This window comes from Pimephales promelas, chromosome 25 (genome assembly GCF_988280905.1).
Source record: "Pimephales promelas chromosome 25, fPimPro1.hap1.1, whole genome shotgun sequence".
NCBI classification, from domain to species: domain Eukaryota; kingdom Metazoa; phylum Chordata; class Actinopteri; order Cypriniformes; family Leuciscidae; genus Pimephales; species Pimephales promelas.
This window is the reverse complement of record NC_142793.1, coordinates 2,824,913-2,849,848: the sequence shown is the minus strand read 5'-3', so window position 1 is coordinate 2,849,848 and position 24,936 is coordinate 2,824,913. Positions and strand designations below refer to the sequence as shown.

The 24,936-nt window shown below is 37.5% G+C and overlaps 1 protein-coding gene across 2 annotated transcripts in view; it reads right to left on the bottom strand.

The window, feature by feature from the left end:
* The window catches only part of ano5a (anoctamin 5a), a 57,959-nt gene that overhangs the window by 13,057 nt on the left and 19,966 nt on the right, over window positions 1-24,936 (bottom strand). Inside the window, exons 1-13 of one of the 2 annotated variants that reach the window (XM_039656714.2) lie at window positions 23,349-23,432; window positions 18,887-18,994; window positions 17,488-17,556; window positions 16,821-17,105; window positions 14,570-14,680; window positions 14,341-14,456; window positions 10,296-10,430; window positions 9,184-9,289; window positions 9,030-9,090; window positions 7,780-7,931; window positions 5,731-5,805; window positions 2,599-2,827; window positions 65-243 (exon numbers count right to left, since the gene is read on the bottom strand). In XM_039656714.2, coding sequence (XP_039512648.2) covers window positions 65-243; window positions 2,599-2,827; window positions 5,731-5,805; window positions 7,780-7,931; window positions 9,030-9,090; window positions 9,184-9,289; window positions 10,296-10,430; window positions 14,341-14,456; window positions 14,570-14,680; window positions 16,821-17,105; window positions 17,488-17,556; window positions 18,887-18,994; window positions 23,349-23,375 — 1,653 coding nt within the window. In that variant the 5' untranslated portion in view covers window positions 23,376-23,432. Of the gene's footprint in view, window positions 1-64; window positions 244-2,598; window positions 2,828-5,730; window positions 5,806-7,779; window positions 7,932-9,029; window positions 9,091-9,183; window positions 9,290-10,295; window positions 10,431-14,340; window positions 14,457-14,569; window positions 14,681-16,820; window positions 17,106-17,487; window positions 17,557-18,886; window positions 18,995-23,348; window positions 23,433-24,936 lie in introns of those variants that run through there. The other variant, XM_039656713.2, reaches the window with a different exon arrangement.

Here is a 24,936-nt window from a genome sequence, read left to right as displayed (position 1 = left end):
AAACATTTTAAAAGGTGAAATAATAATGGGATTGGAAATAATTCTCATGGGATGTCAGGTCTACCTCTTCATTTCTCAACCCGCTCCACTTGCCGAACATGTAGGCGTAGTTGCCAGGGTAACCCACAAATTTGCCCTTGAAAAAGGCGACGTAAAAACACGAGGAATAGTAGTTGACAAACTGGAAGAGGAACATCTTCACCGTCAGCTTGTTCTCGTACTCCACGTGCGTTTTGGGAACCTCTGTGGAGTGAATAAAAGTCAGAGTGCAAACCTACAAAAATAGCTTTATTACGGAAATACTTCAGTAACTGTACAATTGCTTATTCACCAGTATTTATGTAAGGGTTAATGCCCTCCGAGGTGTCCATTGTCAGGTTTTAATGGACGACGGCGAGGCGTAAACCGGCCGACGCGCAGCGGAGGACGGTTGCCTCCGCCGAAGTCCATTAAAACCTGACAATGGACACCTCGGAGGGCATTAACCCGCTTATACCATGGTCACTTGCCAAATAAAACATTTTTAAACATTAGTTTATATTTTAATTAGGCTAAATCTAGTTTTTACAAATAATAACTTGCCTGACTGTTTATTTAGCAACCGGAGATATTTAGCCTATAGTCCGCTTAGCTCGTATCCCTTCAGGTTCACAAATGCATTTTTTTTTCATGAAACACAAAGGTAGGCATAGTTTTTTTTTTATTACACATAAAACAATTAATCAAACAACAATAAAAAACAATTAGCTTTGAGCTCCAGCGATTTGCGCTTAACGTTATAGAGGGCAATAAATTAATCAGATCAAAGAGAGGGTCATTTGCCTCAGGCTCCTTAGGCTTGAAACGCTGTAGCGTTCAGCCTTCTCCTGCCTTGGTTGTCTGGACAGCTGCGTAAAACTCCCGCAGGGTCTCATTCAGGGGTGCGTTTCCCGAAAGCATCGTTATCCAATGGTCGCAAGTTACGTCGTTACCAATAGAGTTCAATGGAGCAGCGCAGCAGCGGTGTAATTTCCTCCGTTTTATTTACATTTTTTCTTTCTTCAGCAGCATACCAGTCGTCAAAGTTGCCATATTCTCCATAAATGTTAAAAGAAATAGCACGAAGTCGCTCATTGTTGTATTAGGGCCGTTACATAGTCAACGCGAGCTACGCGAGAAAGCAACGCGAGTGACGCGAGCAACGCGTTCCCTTTCATAGTGTTAAAGCAGACGCAAGCGTCACGGGCGATGCGTAAAATGCAATACACCGGTCACGCAACAGGGGGTAGTAGATTTTTCACTGCAAACCTGAAAAAGCGGTGAAGCTCGTGAAGGCGTGCGTGGCTCTCCACAACTTTCTGGCATCCACTGAAGTGGAGTGGAGGCAGCACGTTGTGGGGGACCAGAACATGGTCGACGGACCACGGTTTTCGGTCGGCAGCAGCAGACCCTCCCGGGAGAGCGGCACTTGTCAGGGAGCAGCTGGCTGATTACTTTTTATCAGATGCTGGCGTGTTTCAATAGGCTACAGTGTGCTACGATTGGGTAGCACTGACAAATAAATTGATAAAAGTTCGATTTGAAGCATGAGTTTTTTATTATTATTTAACACTTTACACATTTTAACTTATTTGGTTTTATGTGAAAACCATTACACATTTTTTTTATAATTTGGTATTATTTAAATTATGTAAAAACCATTACACATTTTAACTAATTTGGTATTTTAATTCATTAATTCATATCCATAAACCATTAATTCATATAACCAGGCTGGTAAATTTGTCACGGGCACTTTTCCAGTCCGTTTTCACCTGATTCTGTCTTTCCCATCGCGATTGCAACCTCTCTCCAGGCATTTTCCAACGCAATTTTATTTGAGTGTAGCCTACTAATTGTGATTGTGAATTCTGTCGTATAAATGCGGATGATATAAATGCGGGGATAAGCTCGTATAATTTTTCCTCCTCGCCCGCCATTGTATTCAAACCTTCTTCTTCTGTTAACATGATATATTTGAATTAATGTACAATTCTTGCAATGTCGCCCCCACCGATAACGCATAGTATTGCGCGCATCAGTGCGTCGCGTATCAAAAACTAGGACGACACATTTGGCTACGCATCGACGCATAATGGCGGCCAAAGCGTAGCGATGCATAGCCATGCGGACGCGTATGCGTACCGATGCGTTGACTATGTAACGGCCCTTAGGCTATAATATCTAACGTTAGATGATAGAGCATGTGACTGCCTGTTGCTATGGTTACTCACAGCCGTTGTAGGCAGCGCATTTATTTATTCATTTCGAATGGTAAACAGGCAGTTTCACCAGAACTACTTTACTAGGTGTCCTCTATCACTTTTTAACGGACACCCTGCAGCCAATCAGAATCGAGTATTCACCCAGACCATGGTATAAGAATTAATTGGAACATATCAGAAAAATCGAGTTGCAAATGACAAATACAATAAATTAATAGGGGAAAAAAATCGAAATGATCATAAATAACATTGATTTATAGTCTTATTTAAAAGGTATTTATTATATTTTTTAAAAAGTTACAACATTAGTCAGCATAATTGAGGTAAAGAAAGAGTCTGGGAGATAAAGACTCACCCATGTCAGTGATCTTGATGGCTACGCGCTCATACAGGAAGTTCAGGATCATGATGATGACGAAGTTGATGCAGGAAGCAGTTACGGACGTGGCAAACTGGGGTGTGATGAGGCTTCCAACCACATCCAGCTTATTGGTTTCGTTTTCCTTCATGATGCTGGCAAACGCCGCGAACACTGCCAGACGGTACGCGATCACACCGATTATACTGGCGATAATCAGAGAGATCTGGGTTTCGGGGCGAGAGAGGTAAACGTCACACACAAAACAACTCACACACTGCAATTAGTATACACTACTCAATTATTCATATAAAAATATTGTAATTTTTTGTTTTGTTTCTAAGAACACTGTGGAAACTACGAACTACGTCATGCCAAAACAGTGAAACGCCTCATGCTGGTAAAAACATGCATTCTCAGGCAAACTTAACTTACTGACTTACTGATGTGTGACTCTGTGTCCGTACAGTCCAGTGACTTATTAACATTCAGTCAGAAGTCTAACACAGATATTACGCTAATAGGTATTTGCTACAGTATATAATAGCTCTGTTTCAAATCTACTACCAACATCGGCAGCTTTTAAGGGTATATTTATATGACAAAAATGTACAAAAAAAAGAAAAGCGTGCAGGCGACAACGATGTCAAATCGATCCCGTTCACACGGATCCGCGAAAAAGACTAAAATCGCTGTATTCTGCTGCCTGGCCAGTAGTTGGCGACGTCACTTTGTAAAGAAACACACGCGGCTATGGACTGAACGCGTAATACGCATGCGCATGACGTCACTGTTTTCACAAATGTATGGTTTTGTAGTTTACATGAAGACAATAACAGTATAATTTTCAAAAAAACGTGAAACCCGATTTGAAAAGTTGCGATTTCAGGCCACCATAACCAAAAGTTTTCGGTTTTTGGTTGAAAACGATGTTGTGTAAACGCCACCGAACTGCTGTGAAATCTCTTAAGTTATTCATTTGGAACTGCAGTCATTAAATACAATACAATAACAATATATAATTTAATTCGCAACTTTAAACAAAAAGTGTTCTATATGCAATGTTTACTGAAGATTTGATTCACAATGGATTTAAACTGTTTTTGATATTAGCAAGTTGCTTAGCTAATGACACAACACTCTAATAAGCATAGAAGAACATAGCACATGCATATATTGAGTAAACAGTCCGACTTTCGGTTTTAAATAGCATCGTTGTGCACGATGCCTTCGGCTATGTTTACACGGAAACGATCTGAAGAGAAAACGCAAAAGTGGTGTTGCGTTATCACTTTTTATTCTGCGTTTAGACGAGCGTTATGGGTGGGAAATCCGCTCTCATATGGTGACGCAAAAGTGTGTGAAATTCAATGTAGTATGCACTCCAGGCGGCTAGGTGGCGATGTGAAGCACTGTCACACAACAACGCCTGTGTACAACCTTCACTGTCTAGCAGACTTTTACGTTTTTACCGGTTTTTACCCTTTAGGCCCTGTGTTTACACGAGAACGCTCGCGGGTGAAAACGTAAAAATATTTTATCAGATGTGCCTTTCGTTTACACGGCGACGCCGTTTTTGGGCTTAAAAACGCAAAAAAAGTGAAACCACCCTCTAGAGTGGAAATCTTAAAAACGCTCCACCATTGGAACAGAGCTAATATATTCAGTGGGGTTCAAAAATCTGAGACCACTAGTGAAAATGTTTTTTGTGTACTTTGTTAAGAGCAATTGGCTTTATTTAAAAAAGAAAAAAAGGGAATTTCATAGTATTTTGTGTCTCTATTTTGCGTAAATGAAAGCAGCACTCGAGCTGAACCAAATCTGACGTTATCCAGCATGATTTCAAAATGATCCAAAGTACCAAAGAGCATTAAACAAATTTGCTTATTGAAGAAATAATGCAGTCTCAAATATTTCTCCATCACCTCATCTGTCCTAACGACACACGATAATGTGGTAATCAGACTTTTTGTCCTGTTCAACCATGATAGCGATACACAACGAGCGATGGGAGTATATTTTAGAGTATATTTTGTTTATTTTGTTTTTGTTGTTATTTTGTTTGTTGTAATCTTTGTATTTTTTGTTATTTGTCTAGGGACTACGGATGTAAATTAGCCCTGTGGCTATAATCCGGCATGTTTACGTCTGTTTTGTTGTCTCAATTCAGAAGTTCATTAATGTGCATTGTCCCCATCAAAAAAAAAAAAAAAAAACGACTCTACAACAACATACAAAATATGACGATGATAATATCATGTCATGATCCATCCATCATAAAAGTAATCCTTACGGCTCCGGGGGGTAAATAAAAGCCTTCTGAAGTGAAGCGAGGCATTTGTGTAAGAAAAATATCCATTTAAAAAAACTTTATAAACTAAAATAGCTAGCTTCCGTCAGTTGTGTTTGTTTGAAATAAGAAAGTCATAGACACCTAGGACGGCTTAAAGGGATAGTTTACTTTGAAATTAATTTTTGGTATGTTTTATCTTACCTCAAGGGCATCCAAGATGTAGGTGTCTTTGTTTCCACAGTATTTTCAATTTTGATATTTTTAGGTCAAACCGTTCTTGTCTGTCAGTCATATAATGCAGGTCTATGGTCACCACCTCAAAGAGCATGCACAGAGAAGTCCAAATTCCAAAACCTAGAGGTAAAAACGATAAAATTCTGTTCGTTTTCTCACACAAACCGCTCGTTTCGTGTCTTAGGCCATCAATGTGTACTTACATTTACAAGTCATTAAATCATGTTTAATTTGGACTTCTCTGTGCATGCTCTTTGAGGTGGTGACCATAGACCTCCATTATATGACTGACAGACAAGAACGCTTTGACTGGTTGAACGGTTCATTAAATTCAACATGAACTATCCCTTTAAGGGGCAGTAAATCATGGACAATTATTATTTTTTATTTTTTTGGGGGGTAATTTATGATGTTTAAAAATCGCAAAACTTCCAAGTTTCAAAGTATCTCCAAGTTAAATCCCAAATTTTCAGTGTTGTCTAAGACTTTTGAACCCCTCTGTATTTTTGTACATATGTGCTAATATAAAAAGGTGACAACATTTGTACTTTACTGTATAAGGAAAATGAAAGTCTCAGTCTGCTGTAAGTTGTGATGCTCACCCAGAAGAGGACGGTGGCCCCAGACAGCATTGAGCGAGCACACTTGCTTGTTAGAGGTAAATAGGGCTCCATCTCCTACATAGCAAGCAAGCAAAGCAGGGAACATGAGCAACCACCACCACACACACACACCTGGGACAGAAGCCCTAATCTAGCACTGCACTAGTGCCGTCACTGTACACACTGCTGTCTAGAGGACTCGTCCTGTTTCTAATGAGATCGCTAAAATCAGATCAATTCTACGACTAGCTGGGATCACACGGCGAGCAGGTCGCTAATGCTATACACACACTCACACACATCAAACCAATCTCTTTTCGTCCTGTGCCTGTCTTACCCACAAGACTACAGTGGTCCAGCACAGGAGAAACCTGCCTGCTTTATCAGCTGGTGTCTGGTCTAGAACCCACTCCTGTTCCTATACAGCGTGAGCAAAGTCAAACAAACACGCAATTATCTAGTTTCTCAGTAAACTAACCTGGACGTCCAACACCTGAGGGGACTCAGTAAACTCATTTTCTGTCCAATTAACACTGTTAGACAGCAGATTTTTACAAACCCAATCCAAACCATATTCATATTTATAGGGTTTGAAACTGAATCGGATTTCAGGTTCACTGGTTTTCTCAACATTAAAGGATTAGTTCACTTTAAAAAAAAATTCTGATAATTTTCTCACCCCCATGTCATCCAAGATGTCCATGTCTTTCTTTCTTCAGTCGAAAAGAAATTAAGATTTTTGATGAAAACATTCCAGGATTTTCTCCATATAATGGACTTCAATGGGAACCAAACGGTTTAAAGTCCAAATGACAGTTTCACTGCAAACTGCAAACTGGTCAACGGGCTTTACACGATTCCAGTTTAATGAATAATGGATAAGGGTCTTATCAAGCGAAACGATCGCTCATTTAATAAATAAATAACAAAGTTTAAGTTTTATAAGCACAAATGCTCGCCTTGCTCTGTACTGTGACTCTCCTGTTCGAACTCGTTCATCAAAGTGAACAAATCTTTTCCAGAGTCAACTCATTCATTTCGTTCGTTGAATGAACCAAATGACATGAAAAAAAGATTTGTTCATTTTGATGAACGAGTTCGAACAGGAGAGTCACGAACGCGCATCACAGAACAGAGCAAGGCGAGCATTTGTGCTTATAAAACTTAAACTTTATTATTTATTTTTTTAAATGAGTGATCGTTTCGCTTGATAAGACCCTTATTCATCGTCTGGTGTCGTTTAAAGCCCTTTGAACAGTTTGCACTGAAAGTGTCTTTTGGACCTTAAACCGTTTGGTTCCCATTGAAGTCCATTATATGGAGAAAATCCTGGAATGTTTTCATCAAAAACCTTAATTTCTTTTCGACTGAGGAAAGAAAGACATGGACATCTTGGATGACATGGGGGTGAGTAAATTATCAGCAAAAGTTTTTTTAAAAGTGAACTACTGCTTTAACAGTAGATTTTACAGCTTTGTGTGAATAGACATGTGTCATTCACTAATGAAACGCTGAAAAACTTCATAAAATATGAGACAATTACATTAGACCAGAGACATTAATGCAGAACAACATACTGAACATAATTCATCGGTCTCATTTTCATTTCATGCTAAACGGCACTGAGTGAGTGAGGCAACTCCCCAATATCACTGAACCTCGTCTAACTAGCCTGAGTTTGATTATGTCCACATGTATGCATCACAATTATATAATACGATTATCTCATATAAAATCTGCTGAAAGAAGAGATAAAGCAATGAAGAACATTATGAGCATTAATAATTCTCTGTAGAATGAAGAAAAAAATGTCAGTAGCATAATACACTGCAAAATGAATCAATCATTAAAATGAATTACAAATCCTTTAAACCATGGCTTCCTCATTCACGGTCCTGGAGTTGTTTCGTTTCGTTCCAGCAGAATCAACTGATGGCCAGGTGAACTGGAGCACATCTGGATCTAAACTCTGTAGGTCGTTGGCTCTCCAAGAGCAGGGATGAAGAACACAAATACAATCCCTGGGTCAAAAGGCAAGTAGATGCTTACTTGTGTGACGTTGTTGATTCGTCGACTGGTGCACTTGATCTCGTATTCGGGTCTAAGCTGAAGCTGTTGTTGCTCTTCCTCAAAGTCCACCAGATCCCACTCGTACTCCAGTCGGGCCTGACGCCGCTTCCAGAACTCCAGGAACAGAGTCACTGACACCAGACCACAATACAGCTTCAAATACACTGATCATCTGCTTTCATGAATGCATTATATTCATATCCTTTCAAAAAATGATGGTTTCCACGCAAACCAGATGTCATGACATGCCAAACACAATGTTTATTGAAAATCTGGACTGACAACTAGTTTTAGTAGAAGAATCATCTATTACCATTAGAGTAAACTAGTGAATTAGTAAACTAATTCAAACTATCTAAACATTAAAGGAGTAGTTCACTATTCAAAAAAACTTTTGCTGATAATTGACTCACCCCCATGTCATCCAAGATGTCCATGTCTTTCTTTCTTCAGTCAAAAAGAAATTAAGGTTTTTGATGAAAACATTCCAGGATTTTCTCCATATAATGGACTTCAATGGGAACCAAACGGTTCAAGGTCCAAAAGACACTTTCAGTACAAACTGTTAAAAGGGCTTTAAACGACACCAGACGATGAATAACTCTCCTGTTCGAACTCGTTTATCAAAATGAACGAATCTTTTTCCGAGTCATTTGGTTCATTCAACGAAAAAAACGAACGAATTGACTCGGAAAAAGATTCGTTCATTTTGACGAACGAGTTCAAACAGGAGAGTCACGAACGCGCATCACAGAACAGAGCAAGGCGACCATTTGAGCTTATAAAACTTAAACTTTGTTATTTCGTTTTTAAATGAGCGATCGTTTCGCTTGATAAGACCCTTATTCATCGTCTGGAATCGTTTAAAGCCCTTTGAACAGTTTGCAGTTTGTACTGAAACTGTCTTTTTGACCTTGAACCGTTTGGTTCCCATTGAAGTCCATTATATGGAGAAAACTGCTGGAATGTTTTCATTAAAAAACCTTAATTTCTTTTCGACTGAAGAAAGAAAGACGTGGACATCTTGGATGACATGGGGGTGAGTAAATCAGCAAAAGTTTTTTCAAAAAAGTGAACTACTCCTTTAACACATTCTCTTAAATTACGGCCCATCCCTATTTTCATTGGCTGATCAACTGCACTAAAGCATGATGAGAAGCTGATGGTGGTTTGATGTAACAAATACAGAGAATAAGAGCACACAAATGTCTAAAAAGGTCTTTACTCACCCCATATCCCCATGAATATTGCAAAGAACACCGTGGCCGTGTTGTCAAACAGATACGATTGCTAAAAGGCAATTAGATGGAGAAGATATGACTTTACATCCATAAGTATGCAAAAAAAACATGCTTGTTACACCATATAAACATTTTTCCTCACCCAGGAAGAGCTGCAGGTTGTGCTGAGCTTCCAGTAGCCGCATTTCTTATCACAGAGAGGACACATGACAATCTGCCCTCCAATGGTCTCGTTACAGATCTCTTTACTACAGAACACAACAACAACTGTCTGTGAACCCAAACTCAGGCCTCTATGTGTTTCCGAAATGTGTCAGAGTGATTCTTAAAGGGATAGTTCCCTTTTTGAAATTAATTTTTAATATGTTTTATCTTGCCTCAAGGGCATCCAAGATGTAGGTGTCTTTGTTTCCACAGTATTTTCAATTTTGATATTTTTAGGTCAAACCGTTCTTGTCTGTCAGTCATATAATGGAGGTCTATGGTCACCACCTCAAAGAGCATGCACAGAGAAGTCCAAATTAAACATGATTTAATGACTCGTAAATGTAAGTACACATTGATGGCCTAAGACACGAAACGAGCGGTTTGTGTGAGAAAATGAACAGTATTTATATCCCTTTACCCCTTGTAACCACAGCCATGTCCAAGTGACCGGGCGCTTCGGTCTGCACAAGTGCGTCAGAAGTGATCTCTTGCGTGGTTACGAACAAAATTCAACCTTGTCTGTTGATATATCGAAATCGTCTTCCATTGCGATTTCCTGTATATCTAAATATGTTTAGATCTTCACAGTGAAGGGTAACACTTCTGAAATCTGTGTAAACAATGAGTGACGTACACGCGAGAGAGATCACTTGGACGTGACTGTGATTTCAAGAGGTAAAACGCTATAAATACTGTTCGTTTTCTCACACAAACCGCTCGTTTCGTGTCTTAGGCCATCAATGTGTACTTACATTTACGAGTCATTAAATCATGTTTAATTTGGACTTGTCTGTGCATGCTCTATGAGGTGGTGACCATAGACCTCCATTATATGACTGACAGACAAGAACGGTTTGACCTAAAAATATCGAAATTGAAAATACTGCGGAAACAAAGACACCTACATCTTGGATGCCCTTGAGGTAACATAAAACATATCAAAAATTAATTTCAAAATGAACTATCCCTTTGATGCATTGCAGTCTCAGCACTGCCACACGCATGAACTGTCTTCTTCTACACTCAGTTTTCTAGCCTCATCCTCACCTCCAGACGTTGTTGTCGAAGGTGGCCACGCCATAGATGAAACAGAGTAGACCAACAACTGCGGCATAAGACAGCATCTCGGTGTAGAAACCCAGCCAAGCGAAGTAGATGCCGATCTTCTCTCCATAGTACTTCCTTTGGTACAAGAAGCAGATTTGATTAAATGAAAATGTCGATCAACTCAAGACATCACATTCTCTATTATTTAACATTGAGGATTTTATATATATTGAGTTTATTTCTTTAACAAAAGCTAAGTATGCGACAGTCTCTTTGAGTGACGATTACAAAAAGTGATGATAAACTGCTTTTAATATGCCATTAAGATTACTCTTTCATTAGACAAGATATGTGATTTCTCATTGGCTTGCGAGTATGAGAGTTTTAGAAAGATGTTTTAATAGAACTTATAATTCTGATTCATCATCTGGAAATGCTGTGTGGCATTTAACGGTAAATATTTTAGTATATACATATTTATGAATTGTATTGTTATACTGGTGCATTCAAATGGAAATGTTTAAACATTCATCCTTGTGTTCATTTGGTAAAAAAAAAACATCTATAAAATGTCTTGATTTTAACTAGATTTCCACTGTTTTGTGTGAATTTCTGCCCCCTAGTGCTACTGAAGTGCAAAAACAGGTTTCATGAACACTTGGTCAAACAAGAGGTTTGTTCTGCCCCAAAACCCACTTTTCCTAACCTTTATATTATACTTGTCTCTAAGCTGAGGTAGAAGAAAGTATTTCAACAATCACTAGATACAATTTTAACCTTTTTTTGTAAAAAAAAAAAAAAAAAAAGATTGAATCTGTTTGCCTACAAATACAGAAGAATATCATTCCAACACAAAGTTTAATTCCAAATATCCAAAGGGTCACTTAGGGTCATGTGATCGGACAGAGAATGACTGTGAGGGACTAACTTATATAGCAAACACAAACGATTAATAGAACACAACTGACATTAACTAATAATGAGGAGCGGAAAACTGAACAAAGGAACACATCACTCAAAAAAAAAAGAAAAAATGAACTTTACATACTATATTTATATTTATTTTACTTATAATTAGGGTTGGGTATCGTTTGAATTTGAACGATTCTGATTCCGGTTCCTAACGATTCTCAATTCCGATTCTTTTAAGAGGCAGGGTCAAAAAAGTTTAGCTAACCTTGCTAACCAACGGTCTTTCTGAAGGAAATACTCCTTTTGTCACAAATTTTGCATTTTGCCGAGATTTCGTTATTTTTAGAAAAGTGAAGCCACACTTTGGATCGCCGACGTAAGCTACTCATGTTTGACTCGCGCGGTTATGCCAACACTTCCGGTAGACGCTTCTTCGTTGGTGTTGTTCAGCGGTTTCTTCTTCCGCTCGTCGGACTGTGAATATTGAAACTAGGAATCGAAATTTTAACTTTTGAACGATTCCGGGAAAAACGAAAAGTTAGTCCCGATTCCAATCGATACTCGATTCTCGATACCCAACCCTACTTATAATAATTGTGCTTTTTGACTTGAAAAGTTTTTTTTTTTTCTATTAAGGTCTATGCGATTATGTCTCAACTTAACAGTACAAAAAACTGTACATCCAGAGGGTGGCAGTATACACTGTAAAAATGAATATGCTTTATCTAATCAATAAAATCGTGGCAACAGATTACAAACAACAAATTACAATTGAGTAATAAATAATCAAATTATTCCTTAAAAGTTAACCATTTAATAAACCATGAGTAAAGTTTACACCAAAAAAATAAACTAAAATACCTGAATAACAGACAGATGTCAAAGATTAATTAAGAACTCTTTATTTTAAAGACACCTGATGTTAACAAGCAGAATCACTGAAGGAGAAAAACGTAATTTTAAAACAAACCTAAAACACCGATCACCATAATGGTGACTTATGCCAAAAAGCCTTTTAAAGGTATACATGTGAATTAAACGTGGCACAACGGCCTTATGTTAATGTTTTAACTTGTAAGGAATTAATTTGATTACTCAATTTGAATGAATAATATTGCTTGTAATCTGTTGCCACAATTGTTTTGATTAGATAAAGCATATTCATTTTTACAGTGTAGTGCGAGCCGACTGCCATTTTGCCTGAACTTAATTTGATTGTGTTCGATCTGCTTAATTTAAGTTTGTGTTGGATTACATGAATGATTTGTGTTGCATTAACTGAAACTGGGCGGTGCTTTTAGTTCCCAGCATGCTTTGCATACGGTTGAATGAAGAAAGAATAAATGTTAAAATCAAGAGTTATTTTATGTTTTTTTTTCTTTAAACATTCACGTTGAGACTACTTAAATTGGGTCAAATTACTTAATTCCATGATGTTGAAGTTACATGAACAAATGTTTGTTTAACGTAATCAAGTTATGTGGAACCTGTTGACGAAAAAAATTAAGTAAAGCCAACATATCATTTTTTTGAGTGATGATGAACAGGTTGAGCTGAGCAAATATGGGCAGACTCCTTAGTACTTCAAAAAGCCTTTTAAAGGTATACATGTGAATTAAACGTGGCACAACGGCCTTATGTTAATGTTTATCTAGTGAAAGGACTGTTGGGACACTCCAGGCACGGGAGAGACCATTTGCTTCACAGGACGTATGCTTTCAACTACATACTGTTTATTTGGTCCCACTTTATATTAAGTGGCTTTACATACTATGTACTTACATTGAACAATAAGTACAATGTATTATTGTGTTCCTGTTGTATTGTAAAACACTTTTGCTGCTATTGAGGTGTGATACGGGTAAGGTTGGGGACAGGTGTGGTGGTATGCTATGGGTCGGTTTAAGGGTAGGTTAACGTGTGAGGGGAGGGTCAACTGTGTAATTACAAATGTAATAAAGTAATTATAGCTGTAATTACATGTTGGAATTTTAAAATATAAGTACAATGTAAAAACATGTATGTACACATTAAGTCCATTGTATCAAATTATTAATTTCAATGTAAGTATATAGTACAAAGTGGGACCGTTTATTTACTACTGTCTTCTAATATGTAATTCTGCCATGTTTGGTCTCATCTGACAGCTTATACGCTGAAATGAATGGTGGTGAACTTAATAGACATATTGAAGCATCCTAATGTACAATCTAGGTACTATTGTTTGAACACGCATTGAGGAGAATATGTTAATGTTCTTCCTCTCTTGATCACCACACATTTGCCTCATCTTTTAGTTTCCTGTGGTCTGTTTCGGTGTTGGTATTCCTCTCATGTGTAACAATGCTTGGCTTAGGGTTTAAGAAGGAAAGATAACTGTTGATCTTGGAGAAAGGCTTTAACCTCGTCACTCCTTCACATACTCTGTGGAAGGCTTTTACAGCCTTGTTTACATTATTTGTTAAAACTAAGTTTTCTACAGTATGTTTTTCCGTTCTGCTGTCTGGATATTTAAACATGTAACTTATCTTTTAATCTTTCCTTTTATCACTGATGATGTTAAAAGCTTAAGTCAAGTGATTATGGCTTTTGTTATCTAAACGTTCAGGTTAAATCCTACGTTTTCCTATCAGTTCTAAGAAAGCCCTTTACCGCTAAAGAATGAGAGGTTAAAGAATAACAACAACTTTAATGGAGTCAGATTAAAGCTGCAGTAGGAAACTTTGAGAAAACGTTGACTCCTCCCCCCCACCTTTTTCCGAGTCATTTGGTTCATTCAATGAATGATTTGACTCGGAAAAAGATTTGTTCATTTTGATGAACGAGTTCGAACAGGAGAGTCACAAACGTGCATCACAGAACAGAGCAAGGCGAACATTTGTGCTTATAAAACGTAAACTTTATTTGAAGTTTGAACCGTTTGGTTCCCATTGAAGCGTTTGGTTCCCATTGAAGTCCATTATATGGAGAAAAATCCTGGAATGTTTTCATCAAAAACCTTAATTTCTTTTCGACTGAAGAAAGAAAGACATGGACATCTTGGATGACATGGGGGTGAGTAAATTATCAGCTAAAGTTTTTTTTAAAAGTGAACTACTCCTTTAAATACAAAGCAAGCTGCGGTCGGCCTTACCGTATGAGGTTGAGCGGCTGCTCCTTGTAAAAGCAGCTGAAACCAGCCCAGTGTTTGTACAGGGAATAGCGTTCGCTCTCACAGTTAGAATCACGAGATCTTGTCCAGTACCTACACTGCAGAAACACACATTGATGTTATTGTTTTTCGACGGAGCAAAGCCTTTTGAATCATTGTCACCATTTCAAGTCTCCAGAGAAACTGGATAGTTTTGATGTAAAAGACCTACGTCATGAAGAGGGAAGGCAGATGTGTAGGTCCCGTTGTTCAGCAGCCTCTTAATGCCCTTCTTATCCTTGTCATCTTTACTGTACGGGATTCGGGAAAGGATGTAATATACCTACGTGGAGAAGACAATAAGCCAAGCCTTCGGTTACAGGGCAGTTCCTTAGTAAAAGCTACAGAAGGCTACTAGGGCTGTGAAACGATTAATTGTGATTAATCACATCCAAAATAAAAGTTTGTGTTTATATAATATATGAGCGTGTGGTGTGTATAATTATTTTGTATATATAAATACACACACATGCATGTGCATACAATATTTAACCCTCAGGTGCTCTTCGTTTCGGAGTCACACTTGTTATCTTCCCGGTCAAAAGTGACCGGACACATAAAAATTAGATTTCCTCCATCCCAGTAAAACCAATGCAATTTATTTTCTTTCTATAATATTTATTCTTTGTAATTTAGTATTTTGAGAAATTTTATTGAATTTATTAATATTTATGCGATATTTATGGTCTCTTTTTGCCAAAGGAAAAAAAAAATATATATATATATATATATATATATATTTTTTTTTTTTCTCTTTGGCAAAAAGAGACCATAAATATTGCAGAAATATTAATAAATATTAAAATAAATAAATAAATAAAAATAAATAATTTTTTTTTTAAAAAAAATATTAATGCAGTATTTTAGTTTAATATAGAGTCTAGGCCTTCAGAAAAAAAAATATATTTTTGAAGAAAATTAGCACCATCTGGTTACAGTATAGAGAAAAAGCGTAGAATCATGGTGTAACCACTAGATGGCATGTACAGCTCTCTATGGAGAGGCATGTGAATTCCCCAGCTGTTTATGAACCAATTTTTTTTTTTTTTTGGTGGATTTGAATATATAGTTGAAACAATCTCAAAAATGATTTTTTTATAATAAAAATGTAAATAAATAAATAAATAAAAATGTGTCAATTTCTGTGTTTTTGTCAATTTCCCATTATTTCCTATGTATGTTCACAAACATAATGCCATAAAAGTCACCAAGTTTCGTAACATTGCGATGAAGCTGTGATTTTTAGAAATTCAAAACAGAAAATATTTCGGTCAGAAATGACCGAAGAGCACCCTTAAGAAATGTATATGTAAATATTTGAACATTTTTCTTAAATATATACATGCATGTGAGTGTATTTATATATACAAAATAATTATACACACTAAACACATATATTATGTAAACAAAAACTTTTATTTTGGATGCGATTAATCGTTTCACAGCCCTAAAGTCTACAGCTGTGCTCTGGAAGTTTAGAGGTTAGTATGACCACACAGTAATGAAGAATGTGATATCTTTATACATCTGTAATGTATAATATTCCTATGTAATTTTTACCTGTGATGGCAAAACTAAGAACTTCATTCTTCAGTGTCAAATGATCCTTCAGAAATCATTCTAATAGGAACCATTGTTTCAATTTGTGTTTTGCTGCTTCATATTTTTGTGGAACTGTGAAATACTTCAAAAGTCTGGGTTAAGCATGACTAAAAAAAAATACTTTTATTCAGCAAGGACATGTTCATTTGATCAAAAGTGACTATACGTGGGAAAAGTAAATATTAGGGCCGTCAAACGATTAATCGCGATTAATCGCATCCAAAATAAAAGTTTGTGTTTACATAATATATGTGGGTGCACTGTGTTTAATTATTTTATATATATATATATATAAATACACACACATGCTTGAATATATTTAAGAAATAGTATCATGTATATACTAACTATATAGATTTATATATAATTTATATTATATATAAATATCAATATTTTGTAGATAAATAATATTTTTTTCTTAAATATACATACATGTTTGTGTATTTATATGTCTAAAATAATTATACACAGTGCACCCACATATATTATGTAAACACAAACTTTTATTTTGGATGCGATTAATCGCGATTAATCGTTTGACAGCCCTAGTAAATATATTTATAATTTTATAAAATATTTCTACTTTAAATAAATGGTTTTTTTTTTAAACAATTCTGAAAAATGTTAAACAGCAAAAATGTTGATAATAATAAGAATTATTATTATTATTAATTAAGAACTAACAGTAACTGATCATGTTTGAGCACCAAATCAGCATATTATAATGCTTTCTGAAGCATTGTGTGACACTGAAGACTAAATATATTTTATATCTAAAATAAAGTATTGTAATGTCTAATGCCTAATAAGGTTTTTCTTACAATCCTGTTCCTCGTGGACGGAGGAAAGAAGGTTTCTTTATCTTCGATGAGGAAGAAGTCGATCTTGCTCTTGTCAAAGGTGTAGGTGAAGTAATCCGGCTCAGGGTTCATCACGTGATCAGGCAGACGGTAGGGCGTGAAGAGCCAGCCCATGGGCACTTCTTTTTTAGCTGGAATATCATTGGCTTTAAAGGGCACTTTGATTTTCAGGACATCTGCATACGTTGCCAGCACTTCCCATGGTACGTGGATCTTCAGGAAGTAAGTCTTTCCATCTTCCGACTCCTGGAAAGACGCACGTCACATTTCAGAAAAGTGAACTTATTCATTCATTTTTACTTAAGCCCTATCTGGTAGGGTTTTCTTTCTTTTTTTTTTAAATGAGCATTGCATCAGCACAATCATTCATGTTTCAGATCTCTTCGCTCCAGTGATCAGCTGTGTCTGAAGTTCACTGTCCTCTGCTAAAACAATCCTTTGTATTGTACCCAGCTAAACAAATGCGATGAAATATATTGCTAATGATCAGACATTGCAGAATCATAATACTCTAGAGCTTATGAATCAATATTTGTATTTGCGAGATACAGAGAGAACTAATCTGATGGCATATCAATATCCTGAAATGGCTTTTTGGTGGCTACAATATGTGAATTGTTTTACTCACAGATTTGTCCTCAGTCTCCAGGTCAAGTCCGGCTTTCTGTAAGTTGGTCTCAAACTCCTTCCTTCGATCCTGCATGAAAGATCAACCCCACATCTGACAATCACAGAGTTGTGCTTTTGGAGAAATACATAGTACAGCGTTCCTGGTAACTACTTATGACAAGATTATTTCTGTCTGCAGAGCTGTAGAGCTTCCAGGCCTGGTAAAGCATATCATTTATGAGTAACGAGAATGTGGAAGTACATAAGACTATGACACACACACACACACTTCACAAAGTAAAGGCTGACAGCCCCGTTTGTGCTCACCTGGAGGACAGAGTTCAAAGCTTCTTACCATTGGCTATGTGTGATTTTTCTTTTTTTTTTTTTTTGGTGATATTTTTGTGGATATAATTGTGTATTTATGACTAATGTGCTACAGCTGCATCCCTAATGACACACTATACACTTTTACTGCATGTACTCATGTATTATGTACTCATCCGTGTAGTGTATAAACTTTAGGTCATTTTGTTATTCGACATCGGAGTCTAAAAAGCTGCGTATTTACAGTTGCTACACTCCACAGTTCGTTTTTCCTGTTAATTTAGGCCACCAATCGGGTATTTAAAATGCACATTTTTGGGGGATTTTCAGTGTAATTTTTATCACAATGCATGCCTTAAATCAATTACATGACAAATTTTCTTAATGTGACGTAAATGAAGTACAGTAGGCTTATCAAATCAAATATACAAGTACTGAGCACTATCACTTAAAGGGCACGGGCGCTTCGGTCTGTGCAAGCTTTGGAAGTGATCTCTCACTTATCTTCACAGTGAAAGGTAAAAATTTCTAAATAAATAAATAATGAGTAATGTACACGCGCGAGAGATCACTTCCGGCGCATTATGCACAAACCGTGCCGTCAGATCAGTTGGACTTGGCTGTGATTACAAGAGGTAAAAACGATATAAATACTGTTCGTTTTCTCACACAAACCGCTCGTTTCGTGTCTTAGGCCATCAATGTGTACTTACATTTACGAGTCATTAAATCATGTTTAATTTGGACTTCTCTGTGCATGCTCTTTGAGGTGGTGACCATAGACCTCCATTATATGACTGATAGACAACAACGGTTTGACCTAAAAATATCAAAATTGAAAATACTGTGGAAACAAAGACACCTACATCTTGGATGCCCTTGAGGTAAGATAAAACATATCAAAAGTTAATTTCAAAGTGAACTATCCCTTTAAAGAGGAGTTCTTGTTCATTGTCTGACAACTTTTATCTTGGTGGAAAATGTTTATCTAGGATCCCTTAAATGTTTATGAGCAGTGTGAAGATATACACAGTGCGATATAGTCCTCGAACAGATCTTTATTGAGATCCCCTATGGAGTGGATAACAAACCTGTTTCTTTTCTCCATCCTTGTCATCGATGTAAGACAGAACAAAATCTATCCTCCGTACGCCATCTCTGAAGTACACCGAATCCTTACTCTGCTGCTGCTTATCCACCTGCACAAACACAACATCTCTTTTTACATTTATTTGAACAAAGTCAAGCTTTTATACAAAGTACTGCAGCTTTATAAAATGTTCTATATCATCACAATAAAGGATGCATTGAAACAGCTTAAACATGAGTATTAAACGTGACAGAGACTACACTCTCAGAAAAAAGGTACAAAAGCTGTCACTGGGGCTGTACCTTTTCAAAAGGTACACTTTTGTCCATTTTAGGTGCTAAAATGTACATTTCAGGTGCTAATAAGTACATTTTAGGGGTTAATATGTACATTTTAGGTGCCAATATCTGTAAATTTTAAGTGTTAGGCTAATATGTATATTTCAGGAGCTAATATGTCCATTTTAGGTCCTAATATGTACATTTTCAGTGCTAATATGTCCATTTTAAGTGCTAATATGTACATTTCAGGAGCTAATATGTCCATTTTCAGTGCTAATATGTACATTTCAGGAGCTAATATGTCCATTTTAAGTGCTAATATGTACATTTCAGGAGCTAATGTGTCCATTTTAAGTGCTAATATGTACATTTCAGGAGCTAATATGTCCATTTTAGGTGCTAATATGTACATTTCAGGAGCTAATATGTCCATTTTAGGTGCTAATATGTACATTTCAGGAGCTAATATGTCCATTTTAGGTGCTAATAGGTACATTTCAGGAGCTAATATGTCCATTTTAGGTGCTAATATGTACATTTTAGGTATTAATATGTCCATGTTAGGTGCTAATATGTACATTTCAGGAGCTAATATGTCCATTTTAGGTGCTAAAATGTACATTTTAGGTATTAATATGTCCATGTTCCCAGACAGCAAACTGACATTGAATCAACGTGGAAACGACGTCTCTCATGACATTGAAACAACGTTGATTTTGCTCATCGAATTAACGTTGAACCAACGTCAGACGCGACATTCTTCAAAGCTAAATGAAAATCGAAAATTGGTTTGCTTTCATAACGTTGAAACAACGCGTTGATTTCAAGTTGATTTTCCGTTAGTTTTGAAAGAATGACGCGCCTGACGTTGGTTCAACGTTAATTCGATGAGCAAAACAATGTCGGATCAACGTTGTTTCGATGTCATATTTCCACGTTGATTCAATGTCAGTTTGCTATCTGGGTTAGGTGCTAATATGTACATTTTAGGTGCTAATATGTACATTTTAGGTATTAATATGTCCATGTTAGGTGCTAAAATGTACCACTAAGGTTCCAATATGCAGCCTTTGGATACAAAAGTGTACCTTTTGAAAAGGTACAGCCCCAGTGACAGCTTTTGTACCTTTTTTCTGAGAGTGTATAGCAAACTTCAAACCAATTCAAAAGTCTGCAGTTTAACTTCACACAAACCATGTCCTAGCCCCTGCTACTCACAGGCTACATGCGTGCTGTTAAAACCTGAACAAATACTTCAGCACAAGCTGCATGCTAAAGAAAAGCAAGACTTACAGTGCAGTCACATTTACCATTGTTCGACAAATTTTCTAAATCCAGTCATTTCAATAGGAATCCACACGATCTGACATTTCTTCATACCAATTTTACAACAGGTTTAAGTTGGTAACACGGACCAACCGAAAGCCATTTGTTTAGTTTTTTAAGTGACTTCCGTCTGCGCTGTGCTTCATACATTGCTACATTATTGACAATGGTTAATATTTCCCCCTCACAAAGTGAGCTAAAACCCAATCAGAGCGATGAAGGAGATGACGTATGCAGAGCGGCGGAGAAACATCTCTGATTTTTTTTTTTTTTAACATCTCGTTTTTTTTAACAAAAAGAAACGTTCAAATCACTTAAAACAGACACAATAGCTTATTCGAACGAGTGATGTTCAATGGCGGCATCCATCTTTGTAATGTAGGCTACAAAATCTGCTTCAAAATCCCAGCGCTGTCATCATCGTGTAAAGCCCGCCCCAACGTTTCTGATTGGTGCCTCGATTTCGACGATTTGGAAATGGGCTTGAATGAGTGAGCTCTTTGCCAGACTAACTTTCAGAGCAAATCTAAATTCGCCAGAAGTTGTCTGGGTTTTCAAAGACACCTCCATCTTGGATGCACTTGAGGTAAGCTAAAACATATCAAAAATTAATTTCAAAGTGAACTATCCGTTTAAGAAGGGATGGATGTTTGCTTCAAGTGATAGGCTAGGAGAGGAACATTATATTTGTATTATCCCAATGTATATGTGTAAATTTCTTTACATTTTCTGTCTAAAATCGACCAAAAAGCCAAAACAATAAATATTCACCATCATCCTCGGCAGGGAATCCCTAGACATTAGTGTGCCTCCTCTATTTTAAAACCCACGAGCTCCCACTGATACCAATAATAATATGTATGTAACAACAACACTGGTGTCCTATGGAGCTTGTTTCCGCCACTGAATAAAACATTTTAAAAGATAATTGCGCCTTTTTATCTCACAATTGCTCACAAGAGTTTACATTTCCCAATTCTGACTGCATTTCTCAGAATTGCAAAATATAAGTCAGAATTTTCACAATTATCACACAATTCTGACTTAATAACGCGTAATTGCGACTTTATATTACGTAATTCTCACAATTGTGAGGTAAAAAAGTCTGAATTGTGAGATAAAAACTTGCAATTACCTTCTTATTTTTTATTCTGTGGTTACTATTACTTCTATAGTGTCCACAAACGGACAATGACATTCTGTTTTTTACAGTAAAAGCCAGTGTTGTAGTACTCGAAACTCGGACTCGTCTCGGACTCGGTCTCGAGACCATATTTTAATGGTCTTGGTCTTGTCATGGACTCGTGTCCATTTGGACTCGGAATTGACTCGTACTCGAACATTTTTTTTTTTAGGACTCGGTATTATTCCCGAGTCCACTCGAGTTCAATTAAAAATATTTTTCATGATTATTAATGTATGTTAATAAAATATTTCTTTAAATTGATTGACACGCCCAGTGATTGGTGATTTTCTAGTGCGCAACTGCGCATGACAAATTGTAATAAAATTACTTTTAACACCACCTACTATGTGGCCTTTTTACCCTAAACTGATCATATTTTTTAAACTCTAAGTAAATTCAGTAAAAAAAAAAAAGGATTTCTCTAAGTAAATAAAAGTAAATTAGGTAATCAACCCTCAGTGGTCTCGGTCTCGACTCGGACTCGACCGTCTCTGGTCTCGGACTCGACTCTCTATGGACTCGGTCTTGACTCGGACTCGACTCTCTCTGGTCTCGGTGTCGACTCGGACTCGAGTGAGGTGGTCTCGACTACAACGCTGGTAAAAGCGCACTACAGTTTTGTCATCTTACGTTTTCAATATAAGCACTTTTAAGTCAGGTGGATTATTATAATAAACGTGCGGGTGTGAATGGCCCTTAACATGAACACAAACCTGATTAAAAACACAACATTTATTCATTTGTTATATTCATATTTCTAATCCAAAGTTTTTGTCATATTTTTGTTCATTTCTAGGGACAGCCGAATTGCACACACTTTTACCTTGTGGCCACACCAAATTCATGGTCCTTTCGGTTCCCATCCCTCTCTTTCTCTCACATTTTGCTTCCTGGTCACTATCCGCTATACTAATTAAGGCAAAAACACCATTAAAAAAGACACTGTTATACTTAATAATCAGGTAGAATTAGCATGACACAGCTCTCAACTCTTAACTCTCTTCTTCTCCTACAGTTCAATGTATTGAATAACACAGCAATGTGATTGCTGCCACCTAGTGTTCAGGACAATCTGATATAAAGATGTAAACACTGTAGAAGGCCTCTGCAGAAACACACAGGCAAGTGTATTAAACCTATATTAATCTCAGTTTACGAGCTGCATGTCAGGGATCAGCTGGGTCATTTTCATCCAGGACTAACACTGGCATTGCCCAAAGTTAGAAGACTGCATGTTCTGCTCCAGCCCTGTCAGTCTGCAGCTGTTCTCCGACAACTAAAAATAACTTGCATACTCTGCATAACACAAACAAATACATCCAGTGACCACAACGGCAACCAGCCGTAAAACACCTCTACATTCTCTCACAGCCACTTCCAGAGACGTGACCAAGCCGAACGACTTCTCTGAGGTTGAACACCGCTGATTTACTTATGTCATTCCAACAAACTAAACCTCACATGACTACCAGCAGTCTACGGCTAGCACATCCCTACTAGACTACGCGAGTAACACACACCAACATGCATTAGTAAAAGCAATTACCGCTGGCTAGTAATGCCAGGACACTGCTAAACACATCCCCCAGAGATCCTCCTCCGATACTCCACAAACAGCAGCCGGGAGATGGAGGAAGGAGAGAGAAAAGGAGAGAAGAGAAACATTTTACCTCCAATCCATCTATCAAGTGCTGCATCTTTCACGATTCTGGGAGTCTCCAGAGGAGGAGACCACATCCTTTCTACAACAGCCCAGAAAATCAGACACACACACACACTGTAAAGCGGACCTCCTTTAAAATACACACACGCCCAGTCATTAATAGACCGGATAGAGAGAAAGAGAGCAGGGAGCTCACAGAGATGACATCATTGTGCCAGCAGGGCAGTCTCATAATCATAATGTCCATCACTCTAAACATGCTGGGTTGTTTTAACCCAACTTTGGGTCAAATATGGACAAACCCAAACATTGGGTTAAAAATGTAATGGAAAAATTTAACCCAATGGCTGGGTTTGTCCATATTTGGCCCAAAGATTGGTTAAAACAACCCAGCAATTTTTAGAGTGTATATTTGAGAAATGCTGGTCACCATCATAAGGTGTGTTTAGCAAGCTGGGATCAGCATGGGATGCTGGTTGCTGGTCCTCGGCATGGGAAGTGGGATTACTGGTGGTGGTGGACCAGCTAAACTAGCACAATACCAGCTCTGAGCAGCCTTGATCGATGAGATAAACCCAACATTTAATATTCGACAGCTATTGTGTTAAACAACCAACAGAAATATTTAGAGATGCAAAGCAACTTGCTTAATTTTGTTATTTTTAACTGAAAAATTTAGACTATAATGTTGTGATTCTGGGAACGTTCTGAGAACGTTAGTTTTTTGGTTCCCAGAACGTTCCTAGAACTTCCCCTTAAGGTTCCCGGAACATTCTCCTTACGTTATAAAAATGGAACCTAAAAATAACCTACATGGAACGTTCCTATAACGTTCTTGTGAGAATCCTGCCTCCTGTTGTTCTTCTCCGGGCCTCTTGAGGTCACCTGTGTTCCCTTCTGCCTTAGTTATTCCTCATGCATCCTTGTTAGCTATTATGCAGGTCACCTGTGCCTTGTTTTCCTTAGAGTATTTTAGCTGTGTTTTTTCCCCTTGTTCCTCACTCGGTTTTTGAGTCTTGGCTATGTGATTCCTGCTGTGATCTGCTGTGTTTTTTTTTTAAGTTCCAAGCAATCCCAAGTAAGCTATTCTTAGTTGTCTGAGTTAGTTTTTTCTCCCCTCGTGGAGTTGTTTTATTTTTCTCCTGTTATTGTTTGCATTTTTTCTCCTATTATCATTCCTCTTTCTCTAAAGAGCTTTTGTTGGATTTTTGACTTGCAAAGTATCTTTTTTTTTTATTAAATCTACTTTGCCTGGAGTATTGCCTTGAGTGTTTCGTTTGGGTCCAACACTACCTCCTCTGTGGCTAAGTGGTAGAACTTTCATCTTTCCACACCAGAGACCCGAGTTCGAGCCCAGCTCGTGACAGAAAAACCGAGTCAGCCATGAACCCAGAGACACTCAGTTCCAAGGACCTGGTTACGTTGATTGCTCAACATGAGGCATCTTTCCAGCGCCATGAAGCCGTTCTCAGCCAACAAGAAAAGCTGATGACCAGTCATTCTCATCTCCTGGGTGAAATGATGAGTTCCATCCGCCAGCTCTCCGAACGCCTCCCTGTTCCCTCACCTTCACCTTCCCCCGACAGGCCTTCTCC